This window comes from Haematobia irritans, chromosome 3 (assembly GCF_050003625.1).
Source record: "Haematobia irritans isolate KBUSLIRL chromosome 3, ASM5000362v1, whole genome shotgun sequence".
Taxonomy (NCBI): Eukaryota; Metazoa; Arthropoda; class Insecta; order Diptera; family Muscidae; genus Haematobia; species Haematobia irritans.
The window spans coordinates 19071393-19086450 of NC_134399.1; the positions used below are offsets into that span (position 1 = coordinate 19071393).

At 28.8% G+C, this 15058-nt stretch overlaps 1 protein-coding gene across 1 annotated transcript; it reads right to left on the bottom strand.

Annotated features, from left to right (window-relative positions):
* Nucleotides 1–10427: 10427 nt before the first annotated feature.
* On the bottom strand, nucleotides 10428–10925 carry LOC142230783 (uncharacterized). Its single transcript, XM_075301411.1, has 2 exons — nucleotides 10659–10925; nucleotides 10428–10595 (listed from the first exon to the last, which is right to left on the bottom strand). Exons 1-2 carry the CDS (start codon nucleotides 10923–10925, stop codon nucleotides 10428–10430), a joined length of 435 nt encoding a protein of 144 aa, XP_075157526.1.
* Nucleotides 10926–15058: the final 4133 nt, after the last annotated feature.

A 15058-nucleotide genomic window follows, 5' to 3' on the forward strand; every position in this document is an offset into this window, starting at 1 on the left:
ACTGGTGGTGTGGCATCGCGCCCAAAAGTGGACGCCACAAAAAACAATGCCAGAAATGACCCGAAAAGTGAAGGCTACAGTAGGTCAAAATCTCTGCCGCAGAACGAAAGCAACACATATTGAAAAATGAGCCATTGAAGTTTCAAAATGTGCAAGAGCTAACCGATACACAAAAAAGTTAGATTGGAAAGAGCCAAGTCTTGTACCCAACCCCAAGGGGGATTATGGTCACCTTAAACAGGTTTCAAAAGCAAAATGTTATTTTTCAATGGGGAACAGGAACATTTTTGCCGAAAAACTATTGTTTTCTCGCCAAATATAAAATGTTTGTCAAAATAAGATACCTAATTTCCGCGAAAATAGCATGGTTAAGACAAACATGGTACATGTACCCCATCCAAAACTAAATTCAGGCTGGCCAAATATTCGATCACATATACTCTTACATTAGCATTTTTCACGAAAATAAATTCTATATATTTTAATGATAGCATAACGAAACAAGTTTTTCTCTGCGTTTATAATTGATAGGCATATTATTTAAGTGCTCTTAGTAAAATCGGTTCACCCGAAATTGGAAAATACAATCAGATATTATTATTACTATTATTATAAAAAATTCGATACAATAAAAATACTGCAAAATGAGGCTACCAAGTCTGGTTTTCTAAAATCAATAATGATTTTCAACTAGCATTTCGGTTTAATTAAAATATCATTTATAAATAAAGTGAATGACCGCATTTCATTTACCTGATATTAATTAAACAAACAAACAAACCATTCAATATAATTTCGTTGAACCCATACTCGTATGGTGATGACCTTAATACTTAAACTCTCAATTGTATATCAAGAGTCCTACTATAATTTCAATTCCAAATCTTAAGACTAACAAAACCTTCGAAATGTGTGTTATTCGTAAAAGACAAAAAAGAAATCCCAAGTTGATTTTGTATAATTCTTAGGAAAATATTTATACAGTCACCTTGTTTTAAGAATACAAGTTGCGCGCTGCATACACAGTACTTTGAATCTGATAAAATAACAAGTATATACGGCCGTAAGTTCGGCCAGGCCGAAGCTTATGTACCCTCCATCATGGATTGCGTAGAAACTTCTTCTAAACACTGCCATCCACAATCGAATTACTTAAGTTGCGGTAACGCTTGCCGATGGAAAGGTATCTTAAAACCTCCTAACACCATCTTCTAAATTGTATGTAAGTCCATACGTGGTATATATTAAATCAAAAAAGATCGATCCAATACGTATATAATTCAGTTTGACAAAGTAGACACAAAATTTTGACAAAATTGTCTACAGAAATAAAATTTTAACAAAATTTTCTATAGAAATAAAATTTTCACAAAATTTTCTATAGAAATAAAAATTTTGACAAAATTTTCTATAGAAAGAAAATTTTGACAAAAATTTCTACAGAAATAAAATTTTAACAAAATTTTCTATACAAATAAACTTTTGACTAAATTTTCTATAGAAATAAAATCTTGGTAGATTATTTTTGGCTCGAGTGGCAACCATGATTATGAACCGAATAAAATTTGAACAAAATTTTCTATAGAAATAAAATTATGACAAAATTTTCTATACAAATAAAATTCTAACAATGATGAAAATTTTATTATGAACCGAATAAAATTTTAACAAAATTTTCTCTAGAAATAAAATTTTGACAAAATTTTCTATAGAAATAAAATGTTGGTAGATTATTTTTGGCTCTAGTGGCAACCATGATTATGAACCGATATGGACCAATTTTTGTGTGATTGGACCAATTTTGGTATGGTTGTTAGCGACCATATACCCAGCAAAACCTAGGTAACCACATCTCATTACAATTTACATTACCAGGAGTAAAGCTGTCATTACACGTTGCATTACATTGCGGCGAGTTATAATGACTAACTTGTAATGACAAAAATAAATACTTCTCGGTAATTTTCGAATTGTTATTCTCAAATTTTTAGGCAGTTGTAGTTAACGAATTAATAAAATAGAATAAATGATGGTACCATTAGGTATAATTATTCACATAATCGAGCACTTATATTTTTCCGTTAAGAAATTTTTATCACAAATATTTCATTATAATTGTGTTTAGTGACATTATCATATTATGTATTAATTAATGCTTTCTTATACGTCATTCACATTACACTCCCAAATGCGCTTAAACTAAATTTCAAATGCCATTAGCCTTATAAAAAAAGAGACTTAAAATCCACTTTTAGTAGATTTTGAACCTTATGTGAATTGGCTATTGGATATAACGTAATTCACGAATCCAACTCACTTAAACAACCTACATTTATTTCTATTTTAAGTGTGAAATTAAATTGCGTGTAATCTTATTGAGATTTTTTGTTTATTTATACAATATTCGTGTCTATTCAAGTAGTTCTCCTATTACAGCATCACTCGCCATATTTTGATCCATTGTAATCGGCGATATGAATCAATATTTTCGAGATTTGGATGTCTGAGACAATAAGTGGCTATTTTGCAAGCTTTGGCGTATCTACGATTAAGTCATTACATATTAGGTGATTATATGCTTTAAATGCACTACTTATTTTATGACCGAAAGTATGCCTGGGGAGAAGTACTTTCCTTCTAGGACATACGTATGTAAATGTAATCCGAAGCGATGCCAATTAATAAGTGGTTATTAATTTTTAAATAGGCTTACCTACAAGATTACCGGGTAATGAGAGTTTTTGCTGGGTACTAACACCACGTTCCTAATTTGAACCGGATCGGATGAATTTTGCTCCTCCAAGAGGCTCCGGAGGTCAAATCTGGAGAACGTTTTATATGGGGGCTATATATAATTATGGACCGATATGGACCAATTCTGCCACGGTTGTTAGAGACCATATACCAATACCATGTACCAAATTTCAGCCGGATCGGATGCAATGTGCTTCTCTTTGAGGCTTCGCAAGCCAAATCTGGAGATCGGTTTACATGGGGTCTATATATAATTATGGACCGATGTGGACCAATTTTTGCATGGTTGTTAGAGACCCTATACCAACATCATGTACCAAATTTTAGCCGGATCGGATGAAATTTGCTTCTCTTTGAGGCTCCGCAAGCCAAATCTGGGGATCGGTTTATATGGGGGCTATATATAATTATGGACCGATGTGAACCAATTTTTGCATGATTGTTAGAGACCATATACCAACACTATGTACCAAATTTCAGCCGGATCGGATGAAATATGCTTCTCTTAGAAGCTCCACAAGCCAAATCTGGGGATCGGTTTATATGGGGGCTATATATAATTAAGGACCGATATGGACCAATTTTTGCATGGTTGTTAGAGACCATATACTTATACCATGTACCAAATTTCAGCCGGATCGGATGAAATTTTCTTCCCTTTGAGGCTCCGCAAGCCAAATCTGGGGATCGGTTTATATGGGGGCTATATATAATTATGGACCGATGTGAACCAATTTTTGCATGGTTGTTAGAGACCATATACCAAATTTCAGCCGGATCGGATGAAATTTGCTTCTCTTTTAGGCTCCGCAAGCCAAATCGGGGGATCGGTTTATATGGGGGCTATATATAATTATGGACCGATGTGGACCAATTTTTGTATGGTTGTTAGAGACCATATACCAACACCATATACCAAATTTCAGTCGGATCGGATGAAATATGCTTCTGTTAGAGGCTCCACAATCTAAATCTGAGGGTCCCTTTATATGGGGGCTATACGTAAAAGTGGACCGATATGGCCCATTTTCAATACCATCCGACCTACATCGATAACAACTACTTGTGCCAAGTTTCAAGTCTATAGCTTGTTTCGTTCGGAAGTTAGCGTGATTTCAACAGACGGACGGACGGACGGACGGACGGACATGCTTAGATCGACTCAGAATTTCACCACGACCCGGAATATATATACTTTATGGGGTCTTAGAGCAATATTTCGATGTGTTACAAACGGAATGACAAAGTTAATATACCCCCATCCTATGATGGAGGGTATAAAAATAAATTAAACAAATTTTGCAATCAACAGTTTGTCAAAATTTTATATTTATAAAAAGTTTTATCAAAATTTTATTTCTATAGCAACTTTTGTCAAAATTTTATTTCTATAGAAAATTTTGTCAAAATTTTTTTTCTATAGAAAATTTTATCCAAATTTTATTTCTATAGAAAATTTTGTCAACATTTTATTTCTATAGAAAATTTTGTAAAAATTTTATTTCTATAGAAATTTTCAGCAAAATTTTATTTCTATAGAAATTTTCGGCAAAATTTTATTTCTATAGAAATTTTCGGCAAAATTTTATTTCTATAGAAATTTTTGTCAAAATTTTATTTCTATAGAAATTTTCGGCAAAATTTTATTTCTATAGAAAATTTTGTCAAAACTTAATTTCTATAGAAAATTTTGTCAAAATTTAATTCAATAGAAATTTTATCAAAATTTGATTTCTATAGAAAAAATTCTCACAATTTTATTTCTATAGAAAAAATTCTCACAATTTTATTTCTATAAAAAAAATTCTCACAATTTTATTTCTACAAAAAAATTCTTAAAACTTTTATTTCTATAGAAAATTTTTGTAAAATTTTATTTCTATAGAAAATGTTGTCAAAATTTTATTTCTTTAAAAAATTTTGTCAAAATTTTATTTCTTTAGAAAATGTTCTCCAAATTTTATAGAAGATTTTTGTAAATTTTATTTCTATAGAAAATTTTTTCAACGTTTTATTTCCAAAAAATTTCTTTTGTGAAAATTTTATTTCTATCTATATATATAAAATTCAATCTATGTTTGTTTATTTGTTTGTTTGTATGTACCGAGTTGGCTCCGAAACGGCTGAACCGATTTACTTGAAACTTTCGGAGATCGCAGGGGGCGTTCATGTGGTGAAAATAGGGTACCTCATTTTTTGACACCTGGTCGCGGAGGGGGACCTCCCCTTTGTCGGACTTTTTGAAAATTGGACCAAAGTTGACCGATTTGCTTGAAATTTTCATTGAAGGTTGGGTTTGGTATCTAGACAAAGATCCGCTACTTTATATTTCGATATTTGGTGGCGGAGGGGGACCTCCCCTTTGTTCGACTTTTTTTAAAGTACAGTGAAAAAACAAAAATTCTCTAAATTATCTGAGATTTACAGAGAACATGCGGTGAGGTTATGGAATTAATATGGGGTACCTGATGGTTTCATATGTGGACGGGGAGGGGGACCTCCCCCTTGCCCTACTTTTTGAAACTTGGAACAAAATTGTGCAATTTGCTTGAAATTTTCATTGAATGTTGGGGTTGGCATCTAGACAAAAATCCACTACATTATTTTTCGATATTTGGTCGGGGAGGGGGACCACCCTTTGACCGACTTTATTTTTAAAGTACAGTGAAAACAAAACTAAACTCCCCGACTGAAATTTTACGGAAAAATAGGTGAGGTTATGAAATTTATATCAGGTTCCTGATTTTTTAATAAAAATGAAAGGGCATAGGGAGACATCCGCTTCTCTTAAGTACATACAGAGAAACAATTTAACTTTACCGAGTTACTTGAAATTTACAGAGGACTGGGGAGATGTTACGATATTAATAGTTGATACCTGATTTTGTGATATTTGGACGGAAGAGAGACCGCCTCTTTAGGCTTATAATTTGCTTGACATTTTCTGGGACGTTTACAAAAGATATGCTACATCACTTTTCGATATTTAGTCGGGGAGGAGGTCCTCCTCTAAAACTGCAAGAAAAAACAACAATTCTTAAGTTTTCTTGAAATTTACATAGGCAGTGGTGGAAGGTTATGAACGAAGAGGCAACCTTCATTGCCCCACACTTGAAGGAAAGTTTCAAGAATTTTCAGGGAAGGTTAGGGGTGCTATTCACTACGGTGTTTGTCGAAAGTGACGTCTTTTTAAAACAATAGAGCAAAATTTAACATCACCTATCTACTTGAAATTTACAGGGAACGTGGGAGGAGGTGATTAAGTTTATACATGATTTTTAAATTAGTATATGATTTTTCGATATCTGGTTGGGGAAGGGGAAAATTGAAATAAACTTTGTCGATTTACTTCGATAGAATTTATAGGGACCATTGAGTACACGCAGAGAAGGAATATGATCACCTCAACCATGTTTCAAGAGCAAAATGTTATTTTTGTATGGTGACCATGTAACATGTTTGTCACTAAAATATTATTTTCTCGTCAAATACAACCTGCTTGCCGAAATCAGATACATGATTTCCGAGAAAATAACATGGTTGCGAAAACCATGTTACATGGTCACCACCCAAAAATAAAATTTTGCTCTTAAAACATGTTTGAGGTGATCATATTCCTTCTCTGGGTGTAGTTGCGAAATTAATATAGGGTACGTGATAGTCCGATATCAGGTCGGAGTGGAGCGAAGGTGGGGGGAGGGTTCCCTTTTGTCCGTTTTTTTTTTTCTTAAATTGAAAGTAGAGGGTTGTCCGTAAATGGGAACTCGGTACATAATTTTATGATTTTTGTACAGGCTTCTGCCAGACTTTTTTTAGTAAAGAACTTAAATTTACATGAAATTGGCAGCCAACGTAGAGGGTGCATCATTTTCCAACATTTTGGCAAATGTTAATGTGGAAATTTTTTTTACTATTTTTGCTTTTTCCGATTTATTGGATGGGAAACAGTAATTCTTTGTATGTTATTATAATATAGTGCTTAATTTTCAGATATGTTGAGGAGAAGGATACCTTTCCTTGACAAACCACACTTAAAATTCACAAGAAATATAGAAGAAGGTACACCCTCTCCCGCCGTATTTGTACCTATAAACGAAAAATCAAGTAGTCCGATTTGTTTAAAAGAATTCAAATCTTTTCGAATTTGTTTTCAGCACGAAGTATATAGTTGACTAAGTTAACGCAAAATATTCCTCCAAATATGCTTCGGAAGGCGCAGCGAAGCGGGCCGGGTTACGCTAGTAGACTATATTATCAAAGCTTTATTTCTATAGAAAATTTTATTTCTATTGAAAATTTTTAAAAAATTTATTTCTATAGAAAATTTTGTCAAAGTTTTATTTCTATAGAAAATTTTGCCAAAATTTTATTTCTATAGAAAATTTTCCCAAAAAGTACTTTTTTCAAAATTTTATTTCTATAGAATTCTTTTTTCGAAATTTTATATTTTGTTCAAATTTTATTTCTATAGTAACTTTAGTCAAAATTTTACTTCTATAGAAAATTTTGTCAAAATATTTTTTTCTATAGAAACTTTTGTCAAAATTTTATTTCTATAGAAAATTTTGTCAAAATTTTATTTCTATAGAAAATTTTTTCTATAAAATGTTTTTCCAAAATTAAATTTTTTATAGAGTACTTTTTTCGAAATTTTATTTCTAAAGGAAAGTTTCGCATTTTTTTTTGATATAGAATATTGTGTAAAAATTTTATTTCTATACAAAATTTGTCAATATTTTATTTCTATGGAAAATGTTCCCAAAAAGTACTTTTTCAAAATTTTATTTCTATAGAATTCTTTTTTCGAAATTTTATATTTTGTCCAAATTTTATTTCTATAGTAAATTTAGTCAAAATTTTACTTCTATAGAAAATTTTGTCAAAATATTTGGTTTCTATAGAAAATTTTGTCAAAATTTTATTTCTATAGAAAATTTTATCAAAATTTTATTTCTATAGAAAATTTTGTCAAAAATTTTATTTTTATAGAAAATTTAGTCAGAATTTTATTTCTATATAAAATTTTGTACAAATTTAATTTCTATAGAAAATTTTGTCAAAATTTTAATTCTGTAGAAATCTTTCGTCAAACTTTTATTTCTATAGAAAATTTTGTCAAAATTTGATTTCAATAGAAAGTTTTATCAAAATTTTATTTCTATGGAAAATTTTATCAAAATTTTATTTTTATAGAAAATTTAGTCAGAATTTTATTTCTATAGAAAATTTTGTACAAATTTAATTTCTATAGAAAATTTTGTCAAAATTTCAATTCAGTAGAAATCTTTCGTCAAACTTTTATTTCTATGGAAAATTTTGTCAAAATTTGATTTCAATAGAAAGTTTTGTCAAAATTTTATTTCTATAGAAATTTTTGTCAAAATTTTATTTCTATAGAAATTTTTGTCAACATTTTATTTCTGTAGAAAATTTTGTCACAATTTTATTTCTATAGAAAATTTTGTCAGGTTTATGATAGTGGGCTTTTGTCGAAATAAATCTTTGTACAAACATTTCTCATTTCCTTTGCCACCTTAAAATCATCGATTTTTTCTATAGAATATTGTGTAAAAATTTTATTTCTATACAAAATTTTATTTCTATATAAAATGTTCTCAAAATTTAATTTTTCAAAATTTTATTTCTATAGAATTCTTTTTTCGAAATTTTAAATATTGGTTAAAAATTTTATTTCTATAGTAAATTTAGTCAAAATTTTATTTCTATAGAAAATTTTTGTCAAAACTTTATTTCTATAGAAAATCTTGTCAATTTGTTTTTCTATAGAAAATTTTGTCAATTTGTTTTTCTATAGAAAATTTCGTAAAAAAATTTTATTTCTATAGAAAAAATTTTCAACATTTTATTTCCAAAAAATTTCTTTTGTCAAAATTTTATTTCTATAGAAAATTTGGTCAAAATTTTATATCTATTGAAAATTTTTGAAAATTTTATTTCTATAGAAAATTTTGTCAACATTTTATTTATATATAAAATTTTGCCAAAATTTAATTTTTTATCGAACTCTTTTTTTTCGAAATTTTATTACTATTGAAAATTTTCGCAAAATTTTTTTCTATGGAATATTGTGTAAAAATTGTATTTTTGTAGAAAATTTTGTCAAAATTTTATTTCCGTAGAAAAATTTTTTTTAAATTTAATTTTTCAAAAGCTTTCAAAATTTCTATAGAATCCTTTTTTCGAAATTTTCGATAGAAAATTTTGACAAAATTTTATTTCTATAGAAAATTTTGACAAAATTTTATTTCTATGGATAGGTCGAAAACCTTTGTTATTAGTACCTATCTCATTTAATATCATATTTTGTTAGGGTTTTAAATTCTTTAATAAAAAAAATAAAATAAATTTCTTTAAAAAATTTTGTCGAAATTGTATTTCTATGGAAACTTTTGTCAAACTTTTATTTCTAGAATTTCCTTACTAGTCATTCAAGCATAAAAAAGTCAAGGGAAGTTTTTGACATTGGAAAAATGTTTAACTAAATAAAATATCCATTTTTTATGATTACTTTCCTTCGTTAATTCATTTTACACAGTAAGTTCGGCCGGGCCGAATCTTATATACCCACCACCATGAATCATTCTAGAAGTCCAAGAAATAAAGTCGGGAGATCGGTCTATAGCCCCCATGGCTATATCAAAACATGGACCGATAGGCACCATTTGCGACACACCTATTTGTGATCTTAAAATACCTCTAGATTTTCAATTTCAAGCAAATCGGCTAGAAAATACAGTTTCTAGACGCATAAGAAGCAAAATCGGGAGATAGGTGTATATGGGGGCTATACCAAAACATGGACCGATATGGACCATTTTCGACACACCTCTATATGGTCCCAAAATACCTCTAGATTTTCAATTTCAGGCAAATCGGATAGAAAATATAGTTTATAGAAGCCCAAGAAGTAAAATCGGGAGATCGGTCTATATGGCGGCTATACCAAAACATGGACCGATACACCCCATTTTCGATACACCTCTTTACGGTCCTAAAATATCTCTAGATTTTCAATTTCAGGCAAATCGGTTAGAAAATACAGTTTCTAGACGCTTAAGTAGCAAAATCGGGAGATCGGTCTATATGGAGGCTATACCAAAACATGGGCACCATTTTCGACGCACCTCCCCAAAATCCTCTAGATTTCCAATTTCAGGCCAATCGGATAATGACTACGGTTTTTATAATCCCAAGAACCCAAATCAGGAAGTCGGTTTATATGGGGACTATATGAAAACTTGGACCGATATAGCCCACCTTCGAACTTGACCTGCGTGCAAACAAAAAACAAATCTGTGCCAAATTTCAGGACGACAGCGCCATTATTGAAGGCTGTAGCGTGATTACAACAGACAGACAGACGGACATGCTTATATCGTCTTAGAATTTCTCCCTAATCAAGAATATATATATATACTTAATATAGCCGGAAATCGATATTTCAATTTTTTTGTTTTTTTGAGTGGAGCCATAGTGTTATTGTTTATAACAAAAAACTAACTACGAAATTAAATCTTCTACTTTTTTATTTATTTTTTTTTTTATAAATAAAAAGATGAATGAAATATTTGTGTTTTGTTTTTCATGAATCCAGTTTAACTTTTCCATGTGCAAAATAATTTTAATTGCAAATTTTTAAATTGATTTTTCTATTAAATATTTTTCTTTTCTTTCCAATAAATGTGGCCGGTAAGAAATATTTTGAATGCACTACCCTCGTTGGTTACCATGCCGATCATACCAGTTACATTAATACTAGGGATGTATGGTGGAAAAAGGTTTTCATCATAGTAGAATTTATTTACAAAAATAACTCGATTCTGAAATAAACACGAACGAACGATTATTTCATGTTACAAATTTCTTAATAGATAATGGCAAACCTTTCTCAGAGGACATTTGGAGGGCAAATTTTTCAAATACTTTTTATAATTACGAATAGCAGCATCAATTAGTGGATTCATTCGGCCAAGTGATTTATCTAAGAATTTACATCCCTCTATGGAGATGTTAAATAAATTCATCAACTTCCCATTCGATTTGTGTACTTGCGTCCAATGAATTATATTGGCCTCCTGCATATCCTCAGTAAATGAAAATGAACCATTAAGTTTCATACGTCCATCATGTTTGATTAATTTCAGTGACATTGTTTTTGTTATATTCGGATTGTATTCATATCGAAGAGTATCGATGCTTATGACAAAGGAACGCTAGATGAAAAACAATTTTATTGTAATAAGACACAGTGAAACCTCTCAAACATGGACACTGTGAAAACCGAACACTGCCCACATATGGACAATTGTCGTCAGACGGCGACCGTGCTCTGCAAAAAAAAAAACCATGCCCGGTTCCTAAGATTTTGTTTTTCCTCTAATGATTTTGGTATTGATTCCGAGCAAAAGCGAAGAATTGAAGTAAGAATAATTATAAGACACAATACTCCTTTAAATTTGAGTTTTGCTTACTTGATTCTAGGAAACAACATTTAATTTATTTTTTCTTCCGTTTTTTACTTCATATGCTGTCAAAGTAATTTAAAAACGTGTTGATGGAAATTTAAGTTTCCGAATTCAGACCACGGTTGCCACTCGAGTCACAAATAATCCACCACAATTTGGAGAAAATTCTACCAAAAAAATACCAAACAAAAAACTTCTATAGTAGATTTTGTAAATTTTTTTTCTATAGATTTTTTTTTAATTTCTTTTCTATAGAAAATTTTGTCACAATTCTATTTCTATAGAAAATTTTGTCAAAATTTTATTTCTATAGAAAATTTTCTGAAATTTTTATTTCTATAGAAAATTTTCTGAAATTTTTATTTCTATAGAAAATTTTCTGAAATTTTTATTTCTATAGAAAATTTTCTGAAATTTTTATTTCTATAGAAATTTTTCTGAAATTTTTCTGAAATTTTTATTTCTATAGAAAATTTTGTTAAAATTTTATTTCTATAGAAAATTTTGTCAAAATTAATTTATATAAAAAATTTTGTCAAATTTTTTTTTTTATAGAAATTTTTGTCAAAATTTTTATTTCTATAGAAAATATTCTGAAATTTTTATTTCTATAGAAAATATTCTGAAATTTTTATTTCTATAGAAAATTTTCGCAAAATTTTATTTCTATAGAAAATTTTCGCAAAATTTAATTTCTATAGAAAATTTTCTGAAATTTTTATTTCAATAAAAAATTTTCTGAAATTTTTATTTCTTTAGAAAATTTTGTCAAAATTATTTTTCATAAAAAATTTTGTCAACATTTTATTTTTATAGAAATTTTTGTCAAAATTTTATTTCTATAGAAAATTTTGTCAAAATTTTATTTCTATAGAAACTCTTATCAAAATTTTGTTTCTATAGAAAATTTTGTCAAAATTTTATTTCTGTAGAAAAATGTTGTCAACATTTTAATTCTGTAGAAAAATTTTGTCAATATTTTATTTCTATAGAAAATTTTCTCAAAATTTTATTTCTATAGAAAATTTTGTCAAAATTTTATTTTTATAGAAAATTTTCTGAAAATTTTATTTCTATAGAAAATTTTGTCAAAATTTTATTTCTATAGAAAAATTTGTCAAAATTTTATTTCTATAGAAAATTTTCTGAAATTTGTATTTCTTAGAAAATTTTCTAAAATTTTGTTTCTTTAGAAAAGTTTGTCAAAATTAATTTTTATAGAAAATTTTGTCAAAATCTTATTTTTATAGAAATTTTTGTCAAAATTTTATTTCTATAGAAAATTTTGTCAAAATTTTATTTCTACAGAAAATTTTGTCAAAATTTTATTTCTATAGAAAATTTTAACAAAATTTTATTTCTATAGAAAATTTTGTGAAAATTTTATTTCTATAGAAATTACGACCGTGCTCTGCAAAAAAGGATGCCCGGTTCCCAAGATTTTGTCTTTCTTCTAATGATTTTGGTATTGATTCCGGGCAAAAAAAGCGAAGAATTGTAGTAAGAATAATTATAAGACACTATACTCCTTTAAATGTGAGTTTTGCGGTTTTTTTTTCTTCATATGCTGCCAAAGTATTTTAAAACGTGTTGACGGCAAATTAAGTTTCCGAATTCAGACCACAGTTGCCACTTGAGCAACAAATAATCCACCACAATTTAGAGAAATTCTACCAAAAAAAAAATACCAAACAAAAAACTTCTATAGTAAATTTTGTAAATTTTATTTCTATAGAAAATTTTCTCAAACATTTTTTTCTATAGAAAAATTTATCAAAATTTTATTTCTATAGAACATTTTCTCAAAAATTTTTTTCTATAGAAAATTTTGTCAAAATTTTCTTTTCTATAGAAAATTTTGTCACAATTCTATTTCTATAGAAAATTTTGTCAAAATTTTATTTCTATAGAAAATTTTGTCAAAATTTTATTTCTATAGAAAATTTTCGCGAAATTTTATTTCTATAGAAAATTTTCGCAAAATTTTATTTCTATAGAAAAATTTCGCAAAATTTTATTTCTGTAGAAAAATTTTGTCAACATTTTATTTTTATAGAAAATTTTGTCAAGATTTTATTACTATAGAAAATTTTGTCAAAATTTTATTTCTATAGAAAATTCTGTCAAAATTCAATTTCTATAGAAAATTTTGTCAAAATTTTATTTCTATAGAAAATTTTCTGAAATTTTTATATCTATAGAAAATTTTCTGAAATTTTTATATCTATAGAAAATTTTCTGAATTTTTTATTTCTATAGAAAATTTTCTGAAATTTTTATTTCTATAGAAAATTTTGTTAACATTTTATTTCTATAGAAAACATTGTCAAAATTAATTTTTATAGAAAATTTTGTCAAAATTAATTTTTATTGAAAATTTTGTTAAAATTTTATTTTTATAGAAATTTTTGTCAAAATTTTATTTCTATAGAAAATTTTGTCCAAATTTTATTTCTATAGAAAATTTTCTGAAATTTTTATTTCTATAGAAAATTTTGTGAAATTTTTATTTCTTTAGAAAATTTTGTCAAAATTATTTTTATACCCTCCACCATAGGATGGGGTATATTAACTTTGTCATTCCGTTTGTAACACATCGAAATATTGCTCTAAGACCCCATAAAGTATATATTCTGGGCCGTGGTGAAATTCTGAGTCGATATAAGCATGTCCGTCCGTCCGTCCGTCTGTTGAAATCACGCTAACTTCCGAACGAAACAAGCTATCGACTTGAAACTTGGTACAAGTAGTTGTTAATGATGTAGGTCGGATGGTATTGCAAATGGTCCCATTTTACGTATAGCCCCCATATAAACGGACCCCCAAATTTGGCTTGCGTTTGCTCAAAGAGAAGCAAATTTCATACGATCCGGCTGAAATTTGGTACATGGTGTTAGTATATGGTCTCTAAAAACCATGCAAAAATTGGTCCACATCGGTCCATAATTACATATAGCCCCAATATAAACCGACGCCCGATTTAGCTTGCGGAGATATTTGGTAGATGGTATTGGTATATGGTCTCTAACAATCATGCAAAAATTGGTCCACATCGGTCCATAATTATATATAGCCCCCATATAAACCGATCACCAGATTTGACCTACGGAGCCTCTTGGAAGCCAAAATTCATCTGATTCAGTTGAAATTTGGTACGTGGTGTTAATATATGGCCTCAAAAACCCATGAAAAAAATTGGTCGAAATCGGTCAATAACTATATAGGCCTCATATAAACCGATCCTCAGATTTGACCTCCGGAGCCGCTTGGAAGCGCAAAATTCATCCGATTCTGTTGAAATTTGGTGCGTGATGTTAGTATATGGTATCCAACAACCATGCAGGAATTGGTTCATATCCAGCGTTGCCAGAATTGTTTCACCAAAAACCGCTAGATTTGTCCAAAAAACTAGCCAAAAAAAGCTAAATAATGTTAAAAAATAGCTAGAAAAAAAGCTAAATTTTTTTGTATCAAAAGTCACATTTTTGATTGAAATTTAACAAACTTAAAGGCTTCATTTCACTTAAAATGCATATTATTTTAATTGTATTCATTTTATTTCCATTTCTGTGAGACTGTAAGAAAATCTATGTCATATTAGCTCTGTTTGCGTACTCGATACATTTTGATTACTATCACAAATTTTTACTGGAAGTCCTTCATTTATATTTCCTAAAAACTTTTTTCCCGGTAAACTTGGAATTATCAGCTGGTTAATCACCAATGTCACATAGAATTGCATTAGAAAATATCAATATATTTCGTTTTAACTGAATTAATGATAAATTTGTGAACGTGTACACTTCTCCTAATATTAC

What these genes read in the sequence shown, in the direction of transcription:
- LOC142230783 (XM_075301411.1), bottom strand. Translation starts at nt 10,925, where the DNA reads ATGTCACTGAAATTAATCAAACATGATGGACGTATGAAACTTAATGGT. An exon ending in CCAAATGTCCTCTGAGAAAG is followed by an intron (nt 10,596 to 10,658) that starts GTTTGCCATTAT and finishes TGTTTATTTCAG; the next exon opens with AATCGAGTTATTTTTGTAAA.